We start from the raw sequence: 20,781 nt of genomic DNA on the forward strand, positions 1-20,781 counted from the left end.
AAAAAAAGTCAGTGTTATCACCTCTGACCGCACGGGGGCAGTGTTTTTCAGCCAATTATGATAACCGATAAAAAAAAAAGTGTTCTTATCACCTCTGACCACACGGGGGCAGTGTGCATTTCAGTACATAGTGTAATTAGGCCTCGTCGTACACAAACTTCCGGGTTAAAGTTGATTTCGTCCTTTTAACCAGCCTAAATCATCATGGTGGGTATCTCCTCTACTGGAATAAACACCCTGTAGCAATCGCGCTCAATCATCACCTTCTGAAGGCTCACTCAACGATGAAAAGCGTCGTTTGTCATACAAACGCCACCAATAATTCCATCTGACACGACATTTTTCGTTGGCCTCCAGACAGGGATGGAGGATGGATTACAAACTGAATGAACTCTAAGGGAAACAGTTTAGTCGCGACTGGAAGCTCAAATTCCTCTCACTATTTGTAGTGCGGACATCGAGTTCGGTACAGTTAAGTTTCTTGTCAGTAAGGAAGCTAAAATTTAGCATTGGGTGAAGGACTTGTTTAAGTGGAGAGGACGGCTGTGTGCTTTTGGGCTGCGCTTGTCTGCCATAGTGACGAGGGTTTGTATTTTGGCTGTCATCAGGGTCGAGTACGGACGAAGACTGTGAAGAAGGCTGCCAGGGTCATTATCGAGAAGTACTACACTCGTCTGGGCAATGACTTCCACACCAACAAGAGGTTATGTGAGGAGATCGCTATCATCCCCAGCAAACCTCTTCGCAACAAAATCGCTGGGTGAGTTGGAGATGCTCCCCCTTTGGATTTTTTTTTTTTACCCTCTTCAGGCGATTCAGATCTGCGTGATCTATTGTGGTAGGTGAAAGCGACGTCATTTGCTCCCGACATGGCGCCGTGCAATAAAAGGTAACGAGGTGGATTTGCCAAACTTTACAATACCGCTCCTCATCATGACGTCAATGTGGGATTGCCGGAGGTACACTTAAAATACAAGAGCCCCTATTTTATTTAAAAAAAAAAAAAAAAAAAAGGGAGTCAGTTCAGTGGTTACTTCACCTCTAGCCCCTGCATTGATTACTAATTTCTCATCTGACTTACTATGCCATTTAATGAGTCCAAACAACTTGCTTTTGTTACAGTTACGTGACCCACTTAATGAAGCGCATCCAGCGCGGTCCAGTGAGGGGCATCTCCATCAAGCTACAGGAGGAGGAGAGAGAGAGGAGGGACAACTATGTGCCCGAGGTCCGACTTTTAAGCTTCTTTGTGTCATTCTGAACTTGATTATTGAGTCGCATAAGTCACGCTGTGCATATCATCCTCCAGATCTCGGCTCTGGACCAGGAGATCATCGAGGTGGACCCAGAGACCAAAGAGATGCTCAAGCTGCTTGTAGGCGCACACACACTCCTACTGTCTAAAGTTAAATTGCAAGTGATGTTGTGATAGTCAGATGTTGTGTCTTCTTCTTTGCAGGACTTTGGTAACATCTCAAAGCTTCAAGTGACTCAGCCCATTATCGGCATGAACTTCAAAACCCCACGAGGACTGTAAAGCCTTGTTGCTCATTTTGCTAATAAAGACATGTCATGGTGGTTTGATGTGCACCGTCTCAGTCTTGTCCATTCACACGGTCACGGGTTGTCTGTATTTTGTTATGGAAGTCTCTGAACACAACCTTAATTGTGTTACTGTTCTGTCCTCACTAGATGTGTGACTTCTCTATTGACCTAAACAGACAGTAAACAGAAGAGATGTTTGTTTTTTTGTCATAGACAAAGTAGAAATACAATATGTTAGTAGTGTTATTGTTTTCTAGCTACATTGACATCTTGTCAAAAAATGAAATAAAGTACAATGATCACATCAAGTGCATTATTTACCTTGTTAAGAACATCTATTTCCTTATAAAAATGCATTCTAAATTAGCATAATCAAGACTAGTGCATGAACACAAAAAGTATATGCTAACAGTTAGCCTACTTACACATACATACACTGATATACTCAAACTCATACACTCATATTCACTCAGATACACTGATATACTCATAGAATTATACATATTGAAGAGGGAGCATTGTGTACTCATTAATATATACAAACATAGTTGCTCCATCAGAGCACATATTGGTGACTTCCATTACACATAAGGCACAGGTCATTAACGGCATGACATTCAGTAGATAAGGTGGATTGATCTGAATGAATGAAGGACATTCAGGTGAGAGCAGAACAAATGTCTGCCTTATGAGGATATGTTTTTCTCTCTTTTCCCCTTTTCTTCTATTCCGTTATCCAGCTTGTGGACAGTATAAGACCTTCTGATCTGGAGTCTGATGTTGTTTCATCTGCTGAAGTGCATTGTGTACTGACTACTGTAAAATAACCCAAGATCTTGCAAATAAAGAACCAACTATGATACTCCACATCTTTGTTTTTCTTGCTCAACGACGGACATCTTGAACAAAATGCAACAATATACTCATACATATAAATATACTCATACACTGAAGTGTACACTTAGCCATACACACACTAAAACACACAGCATACGCTCATATGAATATACACTAATACATACATACGAGTATGTATGCATACCAGTGACGTGCTGTGAGGTTCATGACTGGGAGGGCACTGACGTCATCCCCCCCTCCCTGGTAAAAATTCGTCCGACACTGTGCATTTTAATCATTATTTTAATCTGTGACGTCATTCGGATACTCCATTAGGTACACCGCCATTTTCAGGTGTACCTAATCACAGGCCAATTCATTAGGGAAAAATCATGGTCAAAGCTTCACGGAAAGTGAAAACTGCCACACCCGCCCTCACCCCCACTTTCTGATTGGCTGTTTGGTCAGTGACGTCACTCGGACACTCCATTAGGTACACCGTCATTTTGAGGTGTTCCTAATCACAGGCCACTTCATTAGGGAACAATCATGGTCAAAGCTTAAATAAAAGTGAAAAGTGCCACACCCGCCCTCACCCCCACTTTCTGATTGGCTGTTTGATCTGTGACGTCACTCGGACACACCATTAGGTACACCGCCATTTTCAGGTGTTCCTAATCACAGGCCACTTCATTAGGGAAAAATCATGGTCAAAATTTTAATGAAAGTGAAAAGTGCCACACCCGAACAACCCCCCACTTTCTGATTGGCTGTTTGGTCAGTGACGTCACTCGGACACTCCATTAGGTACACCGCCATTTTCAGGTGTACCTAATCACAGGCCACTTCATTAGGGACAGATCATGGTCAAAGCTTAACGGAAAGTGAAAAGTGCCACACCCGAACAACCCCCCACTTTCTGATTGGCTGTTTGATCTGTGACGTCATTCGGACACTCCATTAGGTACACCGCCATTTTCAGGTGTTCCTAATAACAGGCCAATTCCTTAGGGAAAAAGTTGAAGTGAAAGTGCCACACCCACCCTCACCCCCACTTTTTGATTGGCTGACTCTACCACTAGGCCACTGAGCCTACATACATATACTCATACATTGATATACTCATCCACACGTACATTCACTCATCCACATACATTGATATACTCTTCCACTGATATGCTCTTACACTCATACATTCACTAATAGACTCATATATACACTTATACATATAGTCATACACAGTCATATTATGTACACATACATATAGTCATACATTCACTAATAAACTCATATATACACTTATACATATAGTCATACAGAGTCATATTATGTACACATACATATAGTCATACATACACTCATACTATGTACACTTATACAAATAGTCAGACATACACTGAAACATAAACTCGTACATATTCATACACTCATCCTCTGATATACTCAAACACTCATACATTCACTAATAAATACACTCATGCATACACTCAAATATATAATATAATATGTAGGTTCCAAGATACATGCAAACTGGTTTAAACTTGACAGTAGCTGAGATCTCTTCTTCGTGACAGGGGTTCGCTTTGGCCTGTGGAGTTAAGTTCAGCATTCGCTTTAAACATATCTGGCGTCATCTAGCATTGTGAATGGGTATAATGTCTAGACCCCGAATGTAAGACGACCCCCACTTTTTCAATCTTATTTCAATGCAAAACACCGTCCTATATTCAGGCCAATACGGTACATACACATATACATTTACTGACTCATACACTAATAAAAAAGTTCATACATGCACTTACACATGCACTCATACATATACGCATACATATACATATACTCATACATATACATACACTCACACAATTACATACTAATTCACTAATAGATATACTACACTACAATACATACATACACTCACTCATACATCCACTTGTTCATACACGTACATACACTCACACATTCATTTATACACTCATACATATCCTCATACATACATACACACACGCTCACTAATATACTCGTACACTTATACATACACGTACTATATATACAGTCACACTCATACACTGGTACGAATACTCATACACGCACACATACATACACTCACACACTCATACAATACATACATACACTCACTCATACATTCACTCATACATCCACTTGTTCATACACGTACATACACTCACACATTCATTCATACACTCATACATATCCTCATACATACATACACACATACGCTCACTAATATACTCCTACACATATACATACACGTACTGTATATACAGTCACACTCATACACTGGTACAAATACTCATACACGCACACATACATACACTTATACAATTACATACTAATTCACTAATAGATATACTACACTACAATAGATACATACACTCACTCATACATTCACTCATACATCCACTTGTTCATACACTTACATACACTCACACATTCATTGATACACTCATACTTATTGTCATACATACATATACACATACGCTCACTAATATACTCGTACACTTATACATACACGTACTATATAAACAGTCACACTCATACACTGGTACAAATACTCATACACGCACACATACATACACTCACACACTCATACAATTACATACTAATTCACTAATAGATATACTACACTACAATACATACATACACTCACTCATACATTCACTCATACATCCACTTGTTCATACACTCACACATTCATTGATACACTCATACATATCCTCATACATACATACACACATACGCTCACTAATATACTCGTACACTTATACATACACGTACTATATATACAGTCACACTCATACACTGGTACAAATACTCACACATACATACACTCACACACTCATACAATTACATACTAACTCACTAATAGATATACTACACTACAATACATACATACACTCACTCATACATCCACTTGTTCATACACGTGCATACACCTACACATTCATTCATACACTCATACATATCCTCATACATACATACACACATACGCTCACTAATATACTCGTACACTTATACATACACGTACACACTCAAACAATTACATACTAATTCACTAATAGATATACTACACTACAATACATACATGCACTCACTCATACATTCACTCATACATCCACTTGTTCATACACTTACATACACTCACACATTCATTGATACACTCATACATATCCTCATACATACATACACACATACGCTCACTAATATACTCGTACACTTATACATACACGTACTGTATATACAGTCACACTCATACACTGGTACAAATACTCATACACGCACACATACATACACTCACACACTCATACAATTACATACTAAATCACTAATAGATATACTACACTACAATACATACATACACTCACACTCATACATTCACTCATACATCCACTTGTTCATACACTTACATACACTCACACATTCATTCGTACACTCATACATATCCTCATACATACATACACACGTACGCTCACTAATATACTCGTACACTTATACATACACATACTATATATACAGTCACACTCATATCCTGGTACAAATACTCACACATACATACACGTACACACTCATACAATTACATACTAATTCACTAATAGATATTCTACACTACAATACATACATACACTCACTCATACATTCACTCATACATCCACTCGTTCATACACTGACATACACTCACACATTCATTCATACACTGATACATATCCTCGTACATACATACACACATACGCTCACTAATATACTCATACACTTATACATACACGTACTGTATATACAGTCACACTCATACACTGGTACAAATACTCACACACTCATACAATTACATACTAACTCACTAATAGATATATTACACTACAATACATACATACACTCACACTCATACATTCACTCATACATCCACTTGTTCATACACTTACATACACTCACACATTCATTGATACACTCATACATATTCTCATACATACATACATACATACACACATACGCTCACTAATATACTCGTACACTTATACATACACGTACTATATATACAGTCACACTCATACACTGGTACAAATACTCTAACATACATACACTCATACAATTACATACTAATTCACAAATAGATATACTACACTACAATACATACATACACTCACACTCATACATTCACTCATACATCCACTTGTTCATACACTTACATACACTCACACATTCATTTATACACTCATACATATCCTCATACATACATACACAGATACGCTCACTAATATACTCATACACGTATACATACACATACTGTATATACAGTCACACTCATACACCGGTACAAATACTTACACATACATACACTCACACACTCATACAATTACATACTAATTCACTAATAGATATATTACACTACAATACATACATACACTCACTCATACATTCACTCATACATACACTTGTTCATACACGTACATACACTCACACATTCATTGATACACTCAAACATATCCTCATACATACATACACACATACACACATACACTCACTAATATACTCGTACACTCATACATACACGTACTATATATACAGTCACACCTATACACTGGTACAAATACTCATATACCCACACATACATACACTCACACACTCATACAATTACATACTAATTCACTAATAGATATGTTACACTACAATACATACATACACTCACTCATACATTCACTCATACATCCACTTGTTCATACACGTACATACACTCACACATTCATTCATACACTCATACATATCCTCATACATACATACTACACTACAATACATACATACACTCACACTCATACATTCACTCATACATCCACTTGTTCATACACTTACATACACTCACACATTCATTGATACACTCATACATACACGTACTGTATATACAGTAGACATACATACACACATACGCTCACTAATATACTCGTACACTTATACATACACGTACTGTATATACAGTCACACTCATACACTGGTACAAATACTCATACACGCACACATACATACACTTATACAATTACATCCTAACTCACTAATTGATATACTACACTAAAATACATACATACACTCACTCATACGTTCACTCATACATCCACTTGTTCATACACTTACGTACACTCACACATTCATTTATACACTCATACATATTCTCATACATACATACACACATACGCTCACTATTATACTCGTACACTTATACATACACGTACTATATATACAATCACACTCATACACTGGTACAAATACTCATAGACGCACACATACATACACTCACACGCTCATACAATTACATACTAATTTACTAATAGATATACCACACTACAATACATACATACACTCACACTCATACATTCACTCATACATCCACTTGTTCATACACTTACATACACTCACACATTCATTGATACACTCATACATATCCTCATACATACATACACACATACGCTCACTAATATACTCATACTCGTATACATACACGTACTATATATACAGTCACACTCATACACTGGTACAAATACTCACACATACGTACAATCACACACTCATACAATTACATACTAATTCACTAATAGATATACTACACTACAATACATACATACACTCACTCATACATTCACTCATACATCCACTTGTTCATACACGTACATACACTCACACATTCATTGATACACTCATACATATCCTCATACATACATACATACATACATACATACACAGATACGCTCACTAATATACTCATACACGTATACATACACGCACTATATATACAGTCACACTCATACACTGGTATAAATGCTCACACATGCACCCATGAGTGTACATACACTCATACACACACTCATACATACACTCATACTCACACATACATCATACACATTCATACTCATTCAATCATACATACACTCATACCTACATACACTCATTTATAAACTCATACATACATACACGCACACTCATACATAAGTATATTTTCTATACACTAATGTATACTCATACATGTACTCATTTATGACTTCAGGATCATTTACGATATTGATTGCATGGACAACTCGGAAGAGAGAAGATAAGTTAATTGTTGGTGGGAATGATTAAACAGCAGTCCGTTTTTACCCGGGACCAAGATGTTAGGGACCCAGCAGTAGAAGACCGCTACTGGACTGCCAATGAAAGAGCATCAGCATCAAACCCATATTCTGATGTTATAACATGCATGCGGAAAGCTGCAGAACTCAACTCTGTCCCGAGAGGCGGCCAGCTTATACCAACGATGGTCAGATGAGGACGACTGTGACAGAGTATTTTGGAACTATCAAGAGATTTGATTGAACATATTTGTCTTAAGAAGGCTGCCATTGTTTGTGATTTGTTTTTGTATCAAGGATATTTTATTAATTACAAAGAGTAAAGTACTTTAATGCATTCAACTTCTGAAGTCCTTTATTCTCACGAGGGTTAGGGTGGGCTTGAGCCTATCCCAGCAGTCTTTCAAAGATACGTGGGGTAACACCCTAAATTGGTCGGCAACCAATCAAAGGGCACACGTAGACAAACACTTAGAATCACACCTATGGACAATTTGGAGTGGTTAATTGGAACGTGTGTGGGCAGTAACCATGCAAGTATGAAGTAAAACACAAATATAATTTTCTAGCATCTCTTGGTTGTTGGTGGACTCTGATGTTTCAAACAAGGAGATCCTCAACTTCATTAAAAAAAAAAGAACTACACAGAATCCCATGGTGAAAAAAAGAGCACCTCCAATTGGTGAACCTGGTTGTGGCCATGAGCACCCCTTGAGCTGCAATGGTTAATGGAAGGGTAGAATTGCTGTCAAGGGCAATAGTCAATCATACTAAGCACAGCAAATACATTTCTGTCATGATCAATTCAAAACATTATGTCATTCGTGATTGTCTTTGTTTTTATTCCTTTGTGTTTCTTTATTGTTTCTCATCACAATTACTTATAGGTGCAACTGATGACTGCACCATTTACATGCAGTAAATAACTGAACATTGCCAGTCTTCTGTTTTGTAAAGACCACAAAAAAGGAGGTTTTTAATAATACATAAAAAAATAGAATTGGTCCATATATGAGAAATATAGTTTAGCTGGGTCCCTACGTTGAGCTTTTTTTCATTGAGGATTTTAGACTGTCCAGAACTTGGGACACCCAATAGTTTTTTTTTATGTTTTTAAACTTTTTAAAAGAATAATTAAAAGAAAAATATCTCAAATCGGATCGAGCTCGCCTTATTTCCCCCGCAACGGGAATATTGTTTCCACGATTTCGATTTGCGCGGTGAGGCCTTTGAATGCGATCACGTGACCAGACGGCGGCCCCTGAGTCTCGACGCTCAAGTCGCAGGTTCACCATATTGACACTAATTAGCACCCTCCTTATAAACATGATCTGTTATTGTACTTTCTCCTTCTTAATGATTCTTTCGGAGTAGCACAGTCGACACACAATGGCTTTTTCTTTGGTGAGTATTCGAACTACACGAAAAATGTTAATTCGACGTGGCTCCCTACTGTCTTCATAACGTTATTTTGGGAGCTTTGGTGTCACCAAAACCTTTGTCTTCTATCCGCCTGGTAAAAAGTGTGTCATTCTAGAAAATGTTTGAAGGCGCCTAGTTTGACTGCCTAGCTTAGCGTGTACTGTTCTTTAAATGTGATATGCAAGAAGGTTTGATTTGTGTTCGGCACAGAGAAACGATCCCGGCAGGCCCGCCAGCCCCGAGTCAGACTCTCCGGCCTTGTCGACGTGTAGCAACGCGGACATCTTCCGCAGGATGAACACCATGCTGGGCAACGCTCTGGATCTAACTGGCGTGTGCACCACTCCCAACAGCACCAAGGGCAAGGCCGACTTGCTGTGCGGTAAAGTCAGACACAACGGCATATATAGTGCGGGCATTTGATTGTCATGCCTGCTCGAGGTTTAGCTTTGGTGGTTGATAAACGCTTCCTTAATAAATCTTTTACACTTGTCAAGTGGTCCCATTCGGGTGGGTTTCTTTAAATATCTAGTTTTGCTAGCTGTGCTTAGTAAATACTGTCCCTAGGCAGTTGAAAGTTCATGGCAACACATTTGGGATTCTTTGTCAACTGTTCAGGACGTTCTGAAAAATTTAATTCTCATTTGTCACACTCTAGCTGAGATGGGTAGACTACCTGAAAGCTGGTAAGAATACTGTGACTTTTGAATAATGACTCAAGCAAAAAATACTCTGTACTTGAGCACAAATAAACAAATGTGTAGTGGAAAAGTAACTAGATAGTAGCTTGTAATATTTTCCTCAAAGCAAAAAAGGTGCACTAATTTAGCTATTAACAAACAAAATAAAATGACAGTGGAATCCGTTTTTGCTTTTTTTTCATAGGTTAATCGGGTGAGAACTGCATTCTATGCTCAAGTTAACAAAGTATCAATCAGGCTACAGGTACACAGATATAGTGGAATATTCTGTAAACTTCAAACTAATGTGGACGCTGTCTAAAAGAAGTAGTTATTCGCCAAAATGACTGAAGAAACAGGTTGACAGAAAACTTATCTGACTACAGGCACACAGATAGTGGAATAATCTGTGACCTTCAAACTAATGTCAATGCTGTCTAACAGAAGAAAGTTGTTTTATTCATCAAATTGACTGAAGTCTGCTATACAGTTTTGTGACGTAGTATATGCTTTTAGTAGCTGTTTGTCATTTTTGCCTTGTGTGCCCCCAAAATTTATTAAATTAAAATAAACAAATGGGTATACAAACTAAGAAAAAAAATTAACAAAATAAATTCCTTTGAATATCTTAAGCGGGCATATAAATTTGAAATGTCATGAACAAAACACTTCAAGAAAAATCAAGGGGACTATATATAGTAATTGTACTTTTAATGTGCCATCTGAGCTTTGAGGTATTTAAGATGACTCGTGGCTGTTGAGATTTTGAGGTCATTCCGCTTGGAAATTACTTAAAGGGCCAATCAACTTTGTTCTTTGTTGTTTGTGTGGCCCCTTCATTGCATTTGTGGACTATGAATTGAGTGGCTATATATATATATATATATAAATTTTGGCCATTTTGTCGCTTGCTGTGGACTGAAGAGAATAGTTGCTCAATTAACTACCATTAACAGTTGAGCTCACTAATCTTTCATGACCAAACAAAAAAAATAGGTAAACCGAGCAACTTTAGTCACTTTCAGTCGAATGGAAGTGGCAAAATGGCTACCTCCAGAAATGAATTCAGATGCGTGAAGTTTCCTGTGTAATTCATTTTCCATAAATGCTACATTGATCAGATTACTGTTTGAAGACAGTTGTACAAAACAGTACTTTCTTCCTTTTCAGTCTTAAACCACCACATATTCTTGGCATCTTCTTGAACATGTTACTGGAAGAAATCATCCGAAGCCATAAATGTTTTCAATAGTTTCAAGGCGTTTTTTCAATCAATGTTTGTGGTCGACAAGAGTTGATCAACCCCCCCCCCCCCCCCCGCGGCTTTCGTAAACACTTGAGCTGAACCACGACGGCACTATTCCGCTGCATGAGTTTGGCAAAAACGCCATTTAGGACGGCACCTAAGTAGGGAGTCTCAAACCCCCGCCCCGCTCTTATAAAAACTGACAATTTTAAAGTAAATGTAGATTATTCTTATTTTTTTTATTTAATTTTTTTTTGCAAATCTTGATTTGTTTTGACTACATTAATCTGACTGCTTACGGTTGAGGCTAACATTTCAATCGTTTGGACAATTATATTACGTAAAGTCTCAAATGGTTGATTATAAAACAAATCAAGGTAAATAAGATGGCATGTATTTGTCTTCCCACTTTTTGTGACAATTTAATTTGGTGTTCTGAGGTTTTTTTTGTAAAATACGCATGTACCTTGCAACAAATGCTGGGAAACGTTAAGCTTTTGGTCATCATGGCAATAGTGATCACGAGTGTGAATAGCTGATTCATGCTGCATCACACTGGTTTACAGCATTGCAGCACTTTTTGGGGGTACAGATTGTAAGATTTGCCAAGTTTTACATCAGCACAATTTCTTGCTTGTCTGGAGTGTCATTTCAATGAACAATTTACTTTTGAGGCTAGGTTAAAACTTTGCATTGTGTAACTTGTTCAACTATTTATTAAACATCAATATACAAAAGTATAGCGACTCTCCAGCCAAAGCCCAGTTAGGCAGTTGCTGAATCAGGGCTGTAGCTGGTGTTTGGATTCTCTCCAGGGAGAGAAAAGGGAGGAGTTGGTGGACATTGCTGTTTTTTTGTTTTTTTTAAACATCTGATCTGTCAGCTGCTCCTTTCGAGCGAGGCACAGTCACCCGCTAATTTTTTTTCTTTTTCCAATGCGAAACATAGACTGTACCAATGGTTTTCAACTTGAAACTTCTCTGTTTTTTGTTTGAGCATCCTTCAAGTCTAAATACTTTTAAGCCTGCTGAGTCATGATGCCTGCGTGCTCGAGCTCCCTCCCCCTCCCTTGCTGCCTTGGTCAGCTGGCTCAGAAAACAGGCTAGTAAGTGGTAGCTGCAGTGTCGGTGGTCCTCTGTTGCCCGATATCTCCTGTACCGCCAGAGAAGGGGGTACCCACTAGCCGGTACTGCCAGCAATTTTTTTTTTTTCCCCTTAAGAAGCAGGGAGGTAGGAAAGGCTGATGTCATTAAGAGAGCGTGAGTGCATGAGCAGTCATGTCACATGCTGCTAGGTGGGTCAGCCATGCAGATGGAGATACATGGCACACGCACGGGGCGCAGAGGCAGCAGGTTAGCTCCCCCGTCATCCAGGGTAGGGCAGAAAACAGACGGTCTCTGCTGTGGCTGTGAGGGTATTTTTGTGGCTGTCTAACACTCTTCTTTTTCTTCCTCTCACCTGGACCTTCACCTGTAAAGAGTCTGGCCTGGCTTCAGCGGGCACCAGGAGGATGCTCTTTGAAGGCGTGCCTGAGATGCAGTCGTCCCGGGTAACGCAGAGTGTGTCAGACTTGGGCTTGGGCCTCCAGTCTCTCCGTTTGTCTGGCTGGGACAGACCTTGGAGCAGTCAGGAGACTGAGTCACTCTCCTCTCCCTCCCAGGTTCAGACCAGTTCACCTTCAAGTAAGTACTTTACAAGCTTTGTTTCCCAGCCATGATGGACTCTCAGACACTTGGTCAAGTTGGTGTTCGCTGAAATGTGATAGGAAGAGCAGTGTCGCCACAAACTGTCGCATCACGGGATGATTTGGCACTTTAGCTGTGCTTCGGCAGTCCACAAACAATCGACTCCTTATTATAAGAAGCGTAGCAGTGTAAAGTTGTAAAGACAATGGCTAGTGCATTTCAGTCAACGTACAAATGGATTTCATACAGTGATTTGAACCAGGGGAACATTAAATGTCTTCCAGTGACTTGCTGCTGCAATTGTCAGATTTGTTCCGACCCGCTTGTACTGCTGAAATGGCATCACGGCTTGTTCCGGCATAACTACGTTTAGAGGTTAACTGGGGCTACAACAAAGTGAGGCAGAGCTTTGAATGTCTATAGCTGAATATTTACCCCTCTCCTCACTTTTACTACCCCTTTGAGCTACATGGTGGTAGTATGTTGTTGTTGTTTTGGTTTTATAAGTACCTAAATTTGGATAAATTACTTGAACTTTCGTAGCAGTAATAGTGTAATTTTCTCAGTAAAAATATTTTATCTGGATGACAAGGCATTAGTACAAGGTAATGGAATGCCAATGTCTTCCCTGTTTCTCCATGATGGAACCCTGTGAATCTGTCAATGGGTGATTCATTCATTTTTGCCAGAGTCTGTTTTAATTTCCATTCGCTTGATGGCTCATTTCCTAAATATGATTGGTAAAATGATGCATCCTGCGCCCAAACTGTGCACAGAGGACATTCCTGTGTCTGCTGAAAATGGTTCTCCTTCTGTCTACTTCTCCAGTGCTGGGCATCCTGAACAGTCCCTATAGCAGCATCCTTGGAAAGCCTCCAGCTTACCCAACCTCTGAGTCGGTAAACATGACCGCTGACTTCCTGGAGAAGTTTCCTGGCATGGCTCGTATGGTGACCCGTTTGGACTCCAGCTGCTTTTTGGATTCACGCTCTAGCAGCCCCGAAGACTCAGAGACGAGTGGCTTCAGCTCTGGTTCTGACCACCTCTGTGATGTGCTGGTATGTTGAAGCCACACTTTTTCAGTTCTTAAGTTTTAGTTCAATATCTTAAGAGGTGATCTCTTGCAGACCTCACATTTTAGCAGTTTTGGTTGTACTGTGGTGTGCCTCCCATAATCCGAACATAACCCCCCTCCACAAACCTTCTGTTCCACCACCTGTTTCTAAACATAGTGAACATAGTCAATAGAGTTACAGGCTAATTTTTCAAATATATCCGAATGAATAATTTAACATTCTTTTTAAAGTGCTAATTTTCAAAAGCTGCTTCAATAACTGTTGCAATTGACATTTTCCCTGTTAGTGAATAGAATAGAAAATACCTTCTTTATATCGTTCCAAACATTAAACAAATTGTCAGCAAACTGTTCAACTCTTTCCCCGCAAATTTTGAGCATTTGCCGCATGCACACAAGTGGACATTAGTCACTCTGTGATGTTAGTCTTAACTTGATTGACTCCTGATAACTTTCCCTCTTTGACAACTTGCTGACTCAATTGAGTGCCCAAATAGAAGACAAAAAACAGACAACACGGTGAAAAAGATTGGCAGCAACCGGCTGAAAATTATTACTGTTTGACCAGAGTGAAAGAGAAGAGGTGGAGCTGAAGTAAAGCTTGCTGGGGAAAAACAAAAGCGGTGGTTTTACTAGTGTTCAGCAACATTTCTGTCACTGCCATGTATAACTTTTGAGCCATTCCTGTCCACCCTCCCTAAAAAAAAAAACAGCCTGATTTTTCTTTGGATAAACTTGTAGACAACTTGGACATTTTAGACTGAGGTTCTTGCTAACTTGGCCCTTTTGGCTTCTTTTAAGATTGGTAGGTTTAAATAGATTGAAATTAAATACAACAAAAGATAATTGCATGTGAAAGAATGTTACAGCTTTGATCTCTTTTCCTTCAGTCCTCTCTGCGGATTTCGCCCCCCCTGCCTTACGTATCAAACATTCAAAAGGATCTGCTGCGAATGGGCTCCCGTCTGGACCCCCAGGACACTAGCTCTCCTCTGACCCCACCATCCAGCGCCAGCCCGGCCGCCTCTGCTCTATCTCGCCGCTGGCGCACTGGTTCTCCGTGGCCTGGTGTGGACATACTGGACCAGCCGGATGAAACATTTAGCATTGAGAGGGAGGCACGACTGCATAGACAGGCTGCAGGTAATCGCACAAAAAACGGGTTGTATAAACTATGAATTGCATCAACTTAAAACATGCCTTTGCTCCAAGCTGTGAATGAAGCAACCTTCACTTGGAGCGGTCAGCTGCCTCCCAGAAACAACAAGGATCCTCTCTATTCCTGCAAGGTCTTTCTTGGTGGTGTGCCGTGGGACATCACAGAAGGTAATTGTTTATTTGCATGAATGTATACATGACTCTTCCAAACAGGCAGTAGGAGTGGAGGGCAGAAGAAATCAAAGATAACTGCAAATATCTGCCTCAGAATTTATCATTTAAAAAATATATTTGTGATCCCTGGAACAATGTTTGGCCAGTTTTGTGTTTACCACTGAACTGTTACAGACAGACGCACTCAGTCAGTGGGGACTTTCACTGTTGCCTTAAACCATAAGGACAAGAGTTTTCTGTAATTACTGCAGCGCTTGGAGATGAGAAGCTGTGTGACAGGTGTAGGAACATTTGGCACTAAAATTGCAGGAAGTCTGCAAGTAAACCAAATCTGAGGAGGAAAATATTGTAATAAGATATGTGAACTTGCAGTTATGGATGTTGACAGCGCGCATCCCACAATGCACTAGGCTAAATGTTAAAGTTGCTTTCGCAGTATAGAAAATATATTGCTCCTTTTGAGTACATACAAAAGCCACACTTTGAAAAGCGTAGACAATCATGGTGGTGCAAAAGTGATGAGCACATAACAGACTATCAAAACAAGAACCAACACGTTGAAAATGGATAGGCATTATAAAGACGTCCAACTAGGATTCTTAAAGTGGGAGTTACCGCCTGTGAAGTGATCACTTAATACCAGGTGAGTCAATTACTCATTGTGTAGTTTACTATTGAAAGATGTGATCCCGGTATCTTCTGCAGCTCAGGAGGGCGCTAGCACGTCACTGCTTGCCCCTCCGGTCGTTTTTAAAAAAAAAAAAAATTGTTATAAAGGACTGTCTAATCTCCATAGATTTGCCGCTCGTCTGCTCTCTGCCTGACATTTTTCACAAGTGTGTACCACCCCCCCCCCCCCCATGTTTCAGCTGGACTTATCAACACATTCAGTGGCTACGGTCCTCTGACTGTGGAGTGGCCTGGTAAGGACGGAAAGCACCCTCGCTGTCCTCCCAAAGGTAATGTGGCAAAAGGTAATCACAAATCGGTAGGCCTGTTATTTTTGTTTTGTTTTTAATCAAACTGGTTTTAGGGTGGCACTATGGTGGGCACATTGGCATGGCATAAAGTTGCTGAGTAAGTGGAGCAGCCCTAGCACAACATTCTTTCTCCTGACAGGCTCATTTAGGATTTATCAGCAAAGGTGATGGGATTCTATACTTGAGTAGAAATAAAACTACATTTGTAAAAGGAAAAAGTACACATTCCAATAAAGTCAAATACCAGTGCATTTTAAATGCTAGGAGGTACCCTAAGTGCTCAATGCAAATTATATTTTGGCATTTGCTGAGTAGTGAGAGCACAGTCCAGTATACATTTTTGTGTAGTGTCTTGTCCCAGAGTTGAAAAGGTAAGCTACATTATATCTTGTTTCCATATTGATCCTTCTGTGTGAAGACGAGATATGCCAGCACACCATAACAGTTCACATGGCCAGCAAAGGCAATGCATGGCCATAGAGCTTTGGTCTTTTCTCAATTTTAATATGGTTTACATTTGTTGAAGACAAGAGCGTATGCTATAAATAACTTGTAACAAAGGCAAACTTATGTATAAAGTTACTCAACAATGTTGTACGCATCACAGGATACTGGCATTCATGGCACCTTCATCCACACAAAGTACTGTACTGGCCACTTAAATGTCCTAGCTTAGCATTGCCCTAGGCACACCTACTGTTGGGTTATCAAATTGAATGTTATGTGCTTCTTGACTTGGAGCCAATGACAAGCTGGCTGTGATGTAAACTAATTTAAATTGGTCATTGTCATGCTTTAGACTCTAAAGTAATGACCCTATTTTGAAAATGTAAAATTGATACTTGTGTTGAAATGTTAAATATACTCCGTTAAGTGTTGGAAACTACTCAAGTATAGTAATGAAGTATTCGTCACTTACATTAAACAGTGCACTGGTGATCTAGCAAATGGAACAAGGTTCATGGTGTCCTTCTCTCACTTTGCACAACAAACCTGTAACTTTCACTTGATAGATCATTTAAAAAAATATATATATATATCCACAAAAGTAAATTGTTTATTTGCCCTGCTGATGTGGAGCTTCCACATTCTAAATGATTTCAGACTAAAGGTTTGCTGTCCTTGTAGGCTATGTGTACCTGGTTTTTGAGAACGAGAAATCTGTGCGGGCTTTGCTCCATGCCTGCTCGCAGGACCCGTTTCACCCAGAGGATAACAGGGAGTACTACTTCAAAATGTCCAGTCGACGAATGCGTTGTAAGGATGTGAGTAGAAACTTGACGTTAACAAAATTACTAATTGTCATACTGTATGCATTTTTTTTTCAAATCCCCAAGGGGCTAGTTCAATTTTCTTTTAATATCCAGGTGCAGGTTATTCCCTGGGTCATTTCCGACAGCAACTATGTGCGCTCCCCTGCTCAGCGTTTGGACCCCAGCAAGACGGTGTTTGTGGGTGCACTGCATGGCATGCTGAATGCAGAAGCGCTGGCTAGCATCATGAACGATCTGTTTGGAGGAGTCATGTATGCAGGCATTGACACAGATAAACACAAATATCCCATAGGTAAGATCACACGGGCTGGCTTGGCGCTCATATCGCACCAAGCTTGTATTGCCAACTTGATTAAAAAAAAAAAAAGGAAAAAAACTGCTGTCTTCTGAGTGTCAAGTGGGAGGAAGAAGTATGGTTTGGAACGAATATTCTCCATAAATGCGCAAATGAGGTCTAATCATCAGAATCACAGATTGAAATAATCTATTAATTTCAAAAGGTAAATAAAATATCAATGACTGTAAAATCCTTTATCTTTTCCAATATTGTCATGCTCAACTTTCACATGTTTGAACAGACCTACTCAGTTGGCCTATTGTGCACTCAAGGTGTCAGTGAGTGCTGGTATTGGTCTATGGAAAAACGATCGAACATCCTTAAATTTGACAATAAATAGCCGGTAATGTAATTCTATTCATGCATTCCGAGCCCTAGGGATTTTATGGCCCCTAGCATCTGCCTACATGGCCTCGTGGGTGAGCCGGACCTGTTTAACAGTAGCTACAGTTGGCAAAAAAAGCGTGTACCCTTCTGGAGCCTTCTGTTGCGTGATGTCCACATGCTGCTCCTGCTGCCACTCATGTGCTCTCATTCACATTATACGTTTTCACAACTCTAAATGTGGCAATTGGCTAATGAATGGCTATTTTGTCTGCAGGCTCTGGACGTGTAACATTTAACAATCAGCGAAGTTACCTGAAGGCTGTCTGCGCAGCATTCGTGGAAATCAAAAGCTCCAAGTTTACCAAAAAGGTGCCACAAAAAAACTGTCTGGGTGCAAGTCCAATCCAAACTTTTGTCTATCTTTCTCTTCAGGTCCAGATTGATCCTTACCTGGAAGACTCGATGTGTCAGGTTTGCCTCCGCCAAGCCGGGCCGTTCTTCTGCAGAGACCAGGTTAGAATTCCGGCAAAACCCGTTTGTTTGATGCTCTTTGAAGCCATATTGAAATGTGTGAAAATGTCTTGTGTGCAAGGGGTGCTTCAAGTACTACTGCCGCACTTGCTGGCATTGGCAGCATTCTATGGACATCCTGAGTAACCACCGGCCTCTTATGCGCAACCAGAAGAACAAGGACTCTAGCTAGGAGGGCCAGGAGTCAGTCCCCCTAGGGGCCAGGCCGTAGAGCACAAGCCGCCCAGACGGCTGTCAGCGTGTCGCGCGGGGAACTCACTCCACCAGGCACGGGGGTTAGCACTGTTGGAATGTTCACTTTTTGCACTTGCTCTATTTTTGCTGTTCACAGTTGGCACTATGCACCGTGACCTTGTTGGGAGAGACAAGGGACCGTTCACTTTCCAGCATTTTCCTCAAACGCCAGAGTTGGTTGAAGGGTAAGAAGTGAAGGAAAATGCTCCCCCCCACCCCACCTTCTCTTTTCTATTTTTTTTTCTTTTCTTTTTTTTTTTCTTTTCTTTTGTTTTACATGTTGCATAGTGAAGAGCAGTCACGCAAGTCTCATTGCCGTTCATTGGCAAACGCCATACAGTGCCTTTAAAGTTTTAGTTTTCCCCCCCTCCCCTTCCCCCAGTTGGTGTTTTTTCCAGTGCGAGCCAACTGGTGTTTCTTACTTTGGGAGTTGAATGTTGGGCTTCATTTAACCAGTCGCATTTCAGACTTTTACGCAGTTTTTTACTAATTTGTACACAGCGGTTTTAAGTCATGACATGAGAAATTTGAACAGAATTCTACCCGGTGGCTGTTTTTGGAGAAAACCTTTTATTTCCCCCCGAATCCCAGTCCATTTTTGTTTTTCTGACCACATTTTATTTGCCCTGCCAGATTTCAACATGAAGGGCACAGTTTGGAAGTCCCACCTAACTTGCTTTGTTGCGGTTATGTCAAATGTGGGTTCCATTAGTGTTGGATACTGCTTCAACTGGTCATTCTTTGTTTCAATCGAATCGACCTTGAGTGAATGTTTTTTTGTTTGTACTTTTTTTAATTTGCACTTGTGGAGAGGTGGCAATGGTTTTTAATCACATTATTACATTGGAAGGAGGATGTGGCTGTGATGGAGCTGCTGGCCTCCCGTTGAATGTAAGAACTTCCACTTTGTTGATGAAATTCTCCACCCAGACCTTGAGTAGACTCCAAATGCACACTTTGTAAGCCTTGTCTGCCTTCCTCTTGCAGATGGATGTGATTGCATAAGCGGTGTGCCAAAGTCTGTCATTTCTCTCGCACTTGAGTTCTGTTCACCCAGCTGCTTTTTACAGTTTGCAAAGTCTACCTCATTGTGGTCTGCCAAGTTTGCTGCTTACAGTTGTGGAGTATGTTCAGATTGGGCACAATAAAGGTGTTTAAGCATTAAA

General features: G+C 40.1%; 2 protein-coding genes across 3 annotated transcripts; both read left to right on the forward strand.

The window, feature by feature from the left end:
• The first annotated feature begins 104 nt into the window (after window positions 1-104).
• rps17 (ribosomal protein S17) lies at window positions 105-1,578 on the forward strand. The gene is made up of 5 exons (XM_085907328.1): window positions 105-207; window positions 609-760; window positions 1,123-1,228; window positions 1,310-1,375; window positions 1,460-1,578. The coding sequence occupies exons 1-5, from the start codon at window positions 205-207 to the stop codon at window positions 1,535-1,537; spliced, it is 405 nt and encodes a 134-aa protein (XP_085763454.1). The 5' UTR covers window positions 105-204; the 3' UTR covers window positions 1,538-1,578.
• An 8,150-nt stretch (window positions 1,579-9,728) lies between these two features.
• Window positions 9,729-20,781, forward strand: LOC147059051 (cytoplasmic polyadenylation element-binding protein 1-like). 2 transcript variants are annotated; one of them, XM_085907821.1, is made up of 12 exons: window positions 9,729-9,896; window positions 10,125-10,296; window positions 13,319-13,522; window positions 14,354-14,583; window positions 15,491-15,743; window positions 15,813-15,926; window positions 16,802-16,906; window positions 18,041-18,177; window positions 18,280-18,478; window positions 19,125-19,219; window positions 19,283-19,363; window positions 19,443-20,781. In XM_085907821.1, exons 1-12 carry the CDS (start codon window positions 9,882-9,884, stop codon window positions 19,551-19,553), a joined length of 1,716 nt encoding a protein of 571 aa, XP_085763947.1. In that variant the 5' UTR covers window positions 9,729-9,881; the 3' UTR covers window positions 19,554-20,781. The 2 variants fall into 2 exon arrangements, with proteins under 2 accessions (XP_085763947.1, XP_085763948.1); XM_085907822.1 differs by having other exon boundaries at window positions 16,802-16,891.

This window comes from Syngnathus leptorhynchus, chromosome 3, assembly GCF_054491065.1.
Source record: "Syngnathus leptorhynchus isolate UIUO chromosome 3, UIUO_Slep, whole genome shotgun sequence".
Taxonomy (NCBI): domain Eukaryota; kingdom Metazoa; phylum Chordata; class Actinopteri; order Syngnathiformes; family Syngnathidae; genus Syngnathus; species Syngnathus leptorhynchus.

Excerpts from the sequence above, each read along its gene's own strand:
- rps17 (XM_085907328.1), top strand. Across the intron at positions 1,229-1,309 it reads GGGACAACTATGTGCCCGAG|ATCTCGGCTCTGGACCAGGA; the intron begins GTCCGACTTTTA and ends ATCATCCTCCAG. Across the intron at positions 1,376-1,459 it reads AAGAGATGCTCAAGCTGCTT|GACTTTGGTAACATCTCAAA; the intron begins GTAGGCGCACAC and ends TCTTCTTTGCAG.
- LOC147059051 (XM_085907821.1), top strand. Across the intron at positions 10,297-13,318 it reads CAAGGCCGACTTGCTGTGCG|AGTCTGGCCTGGCTTCAGCG; the intron begins GTAAAGTCAGAC and ends TCACCTGTAAAG. Across the intron at positions 16,907-18,040 it reads CAAAGGTAATGTGGCAAAAG|GCTATGTGTACCTGGTTTTT; the intron begins GTAATCACAAAT and ends CTGTCCTTGTAG.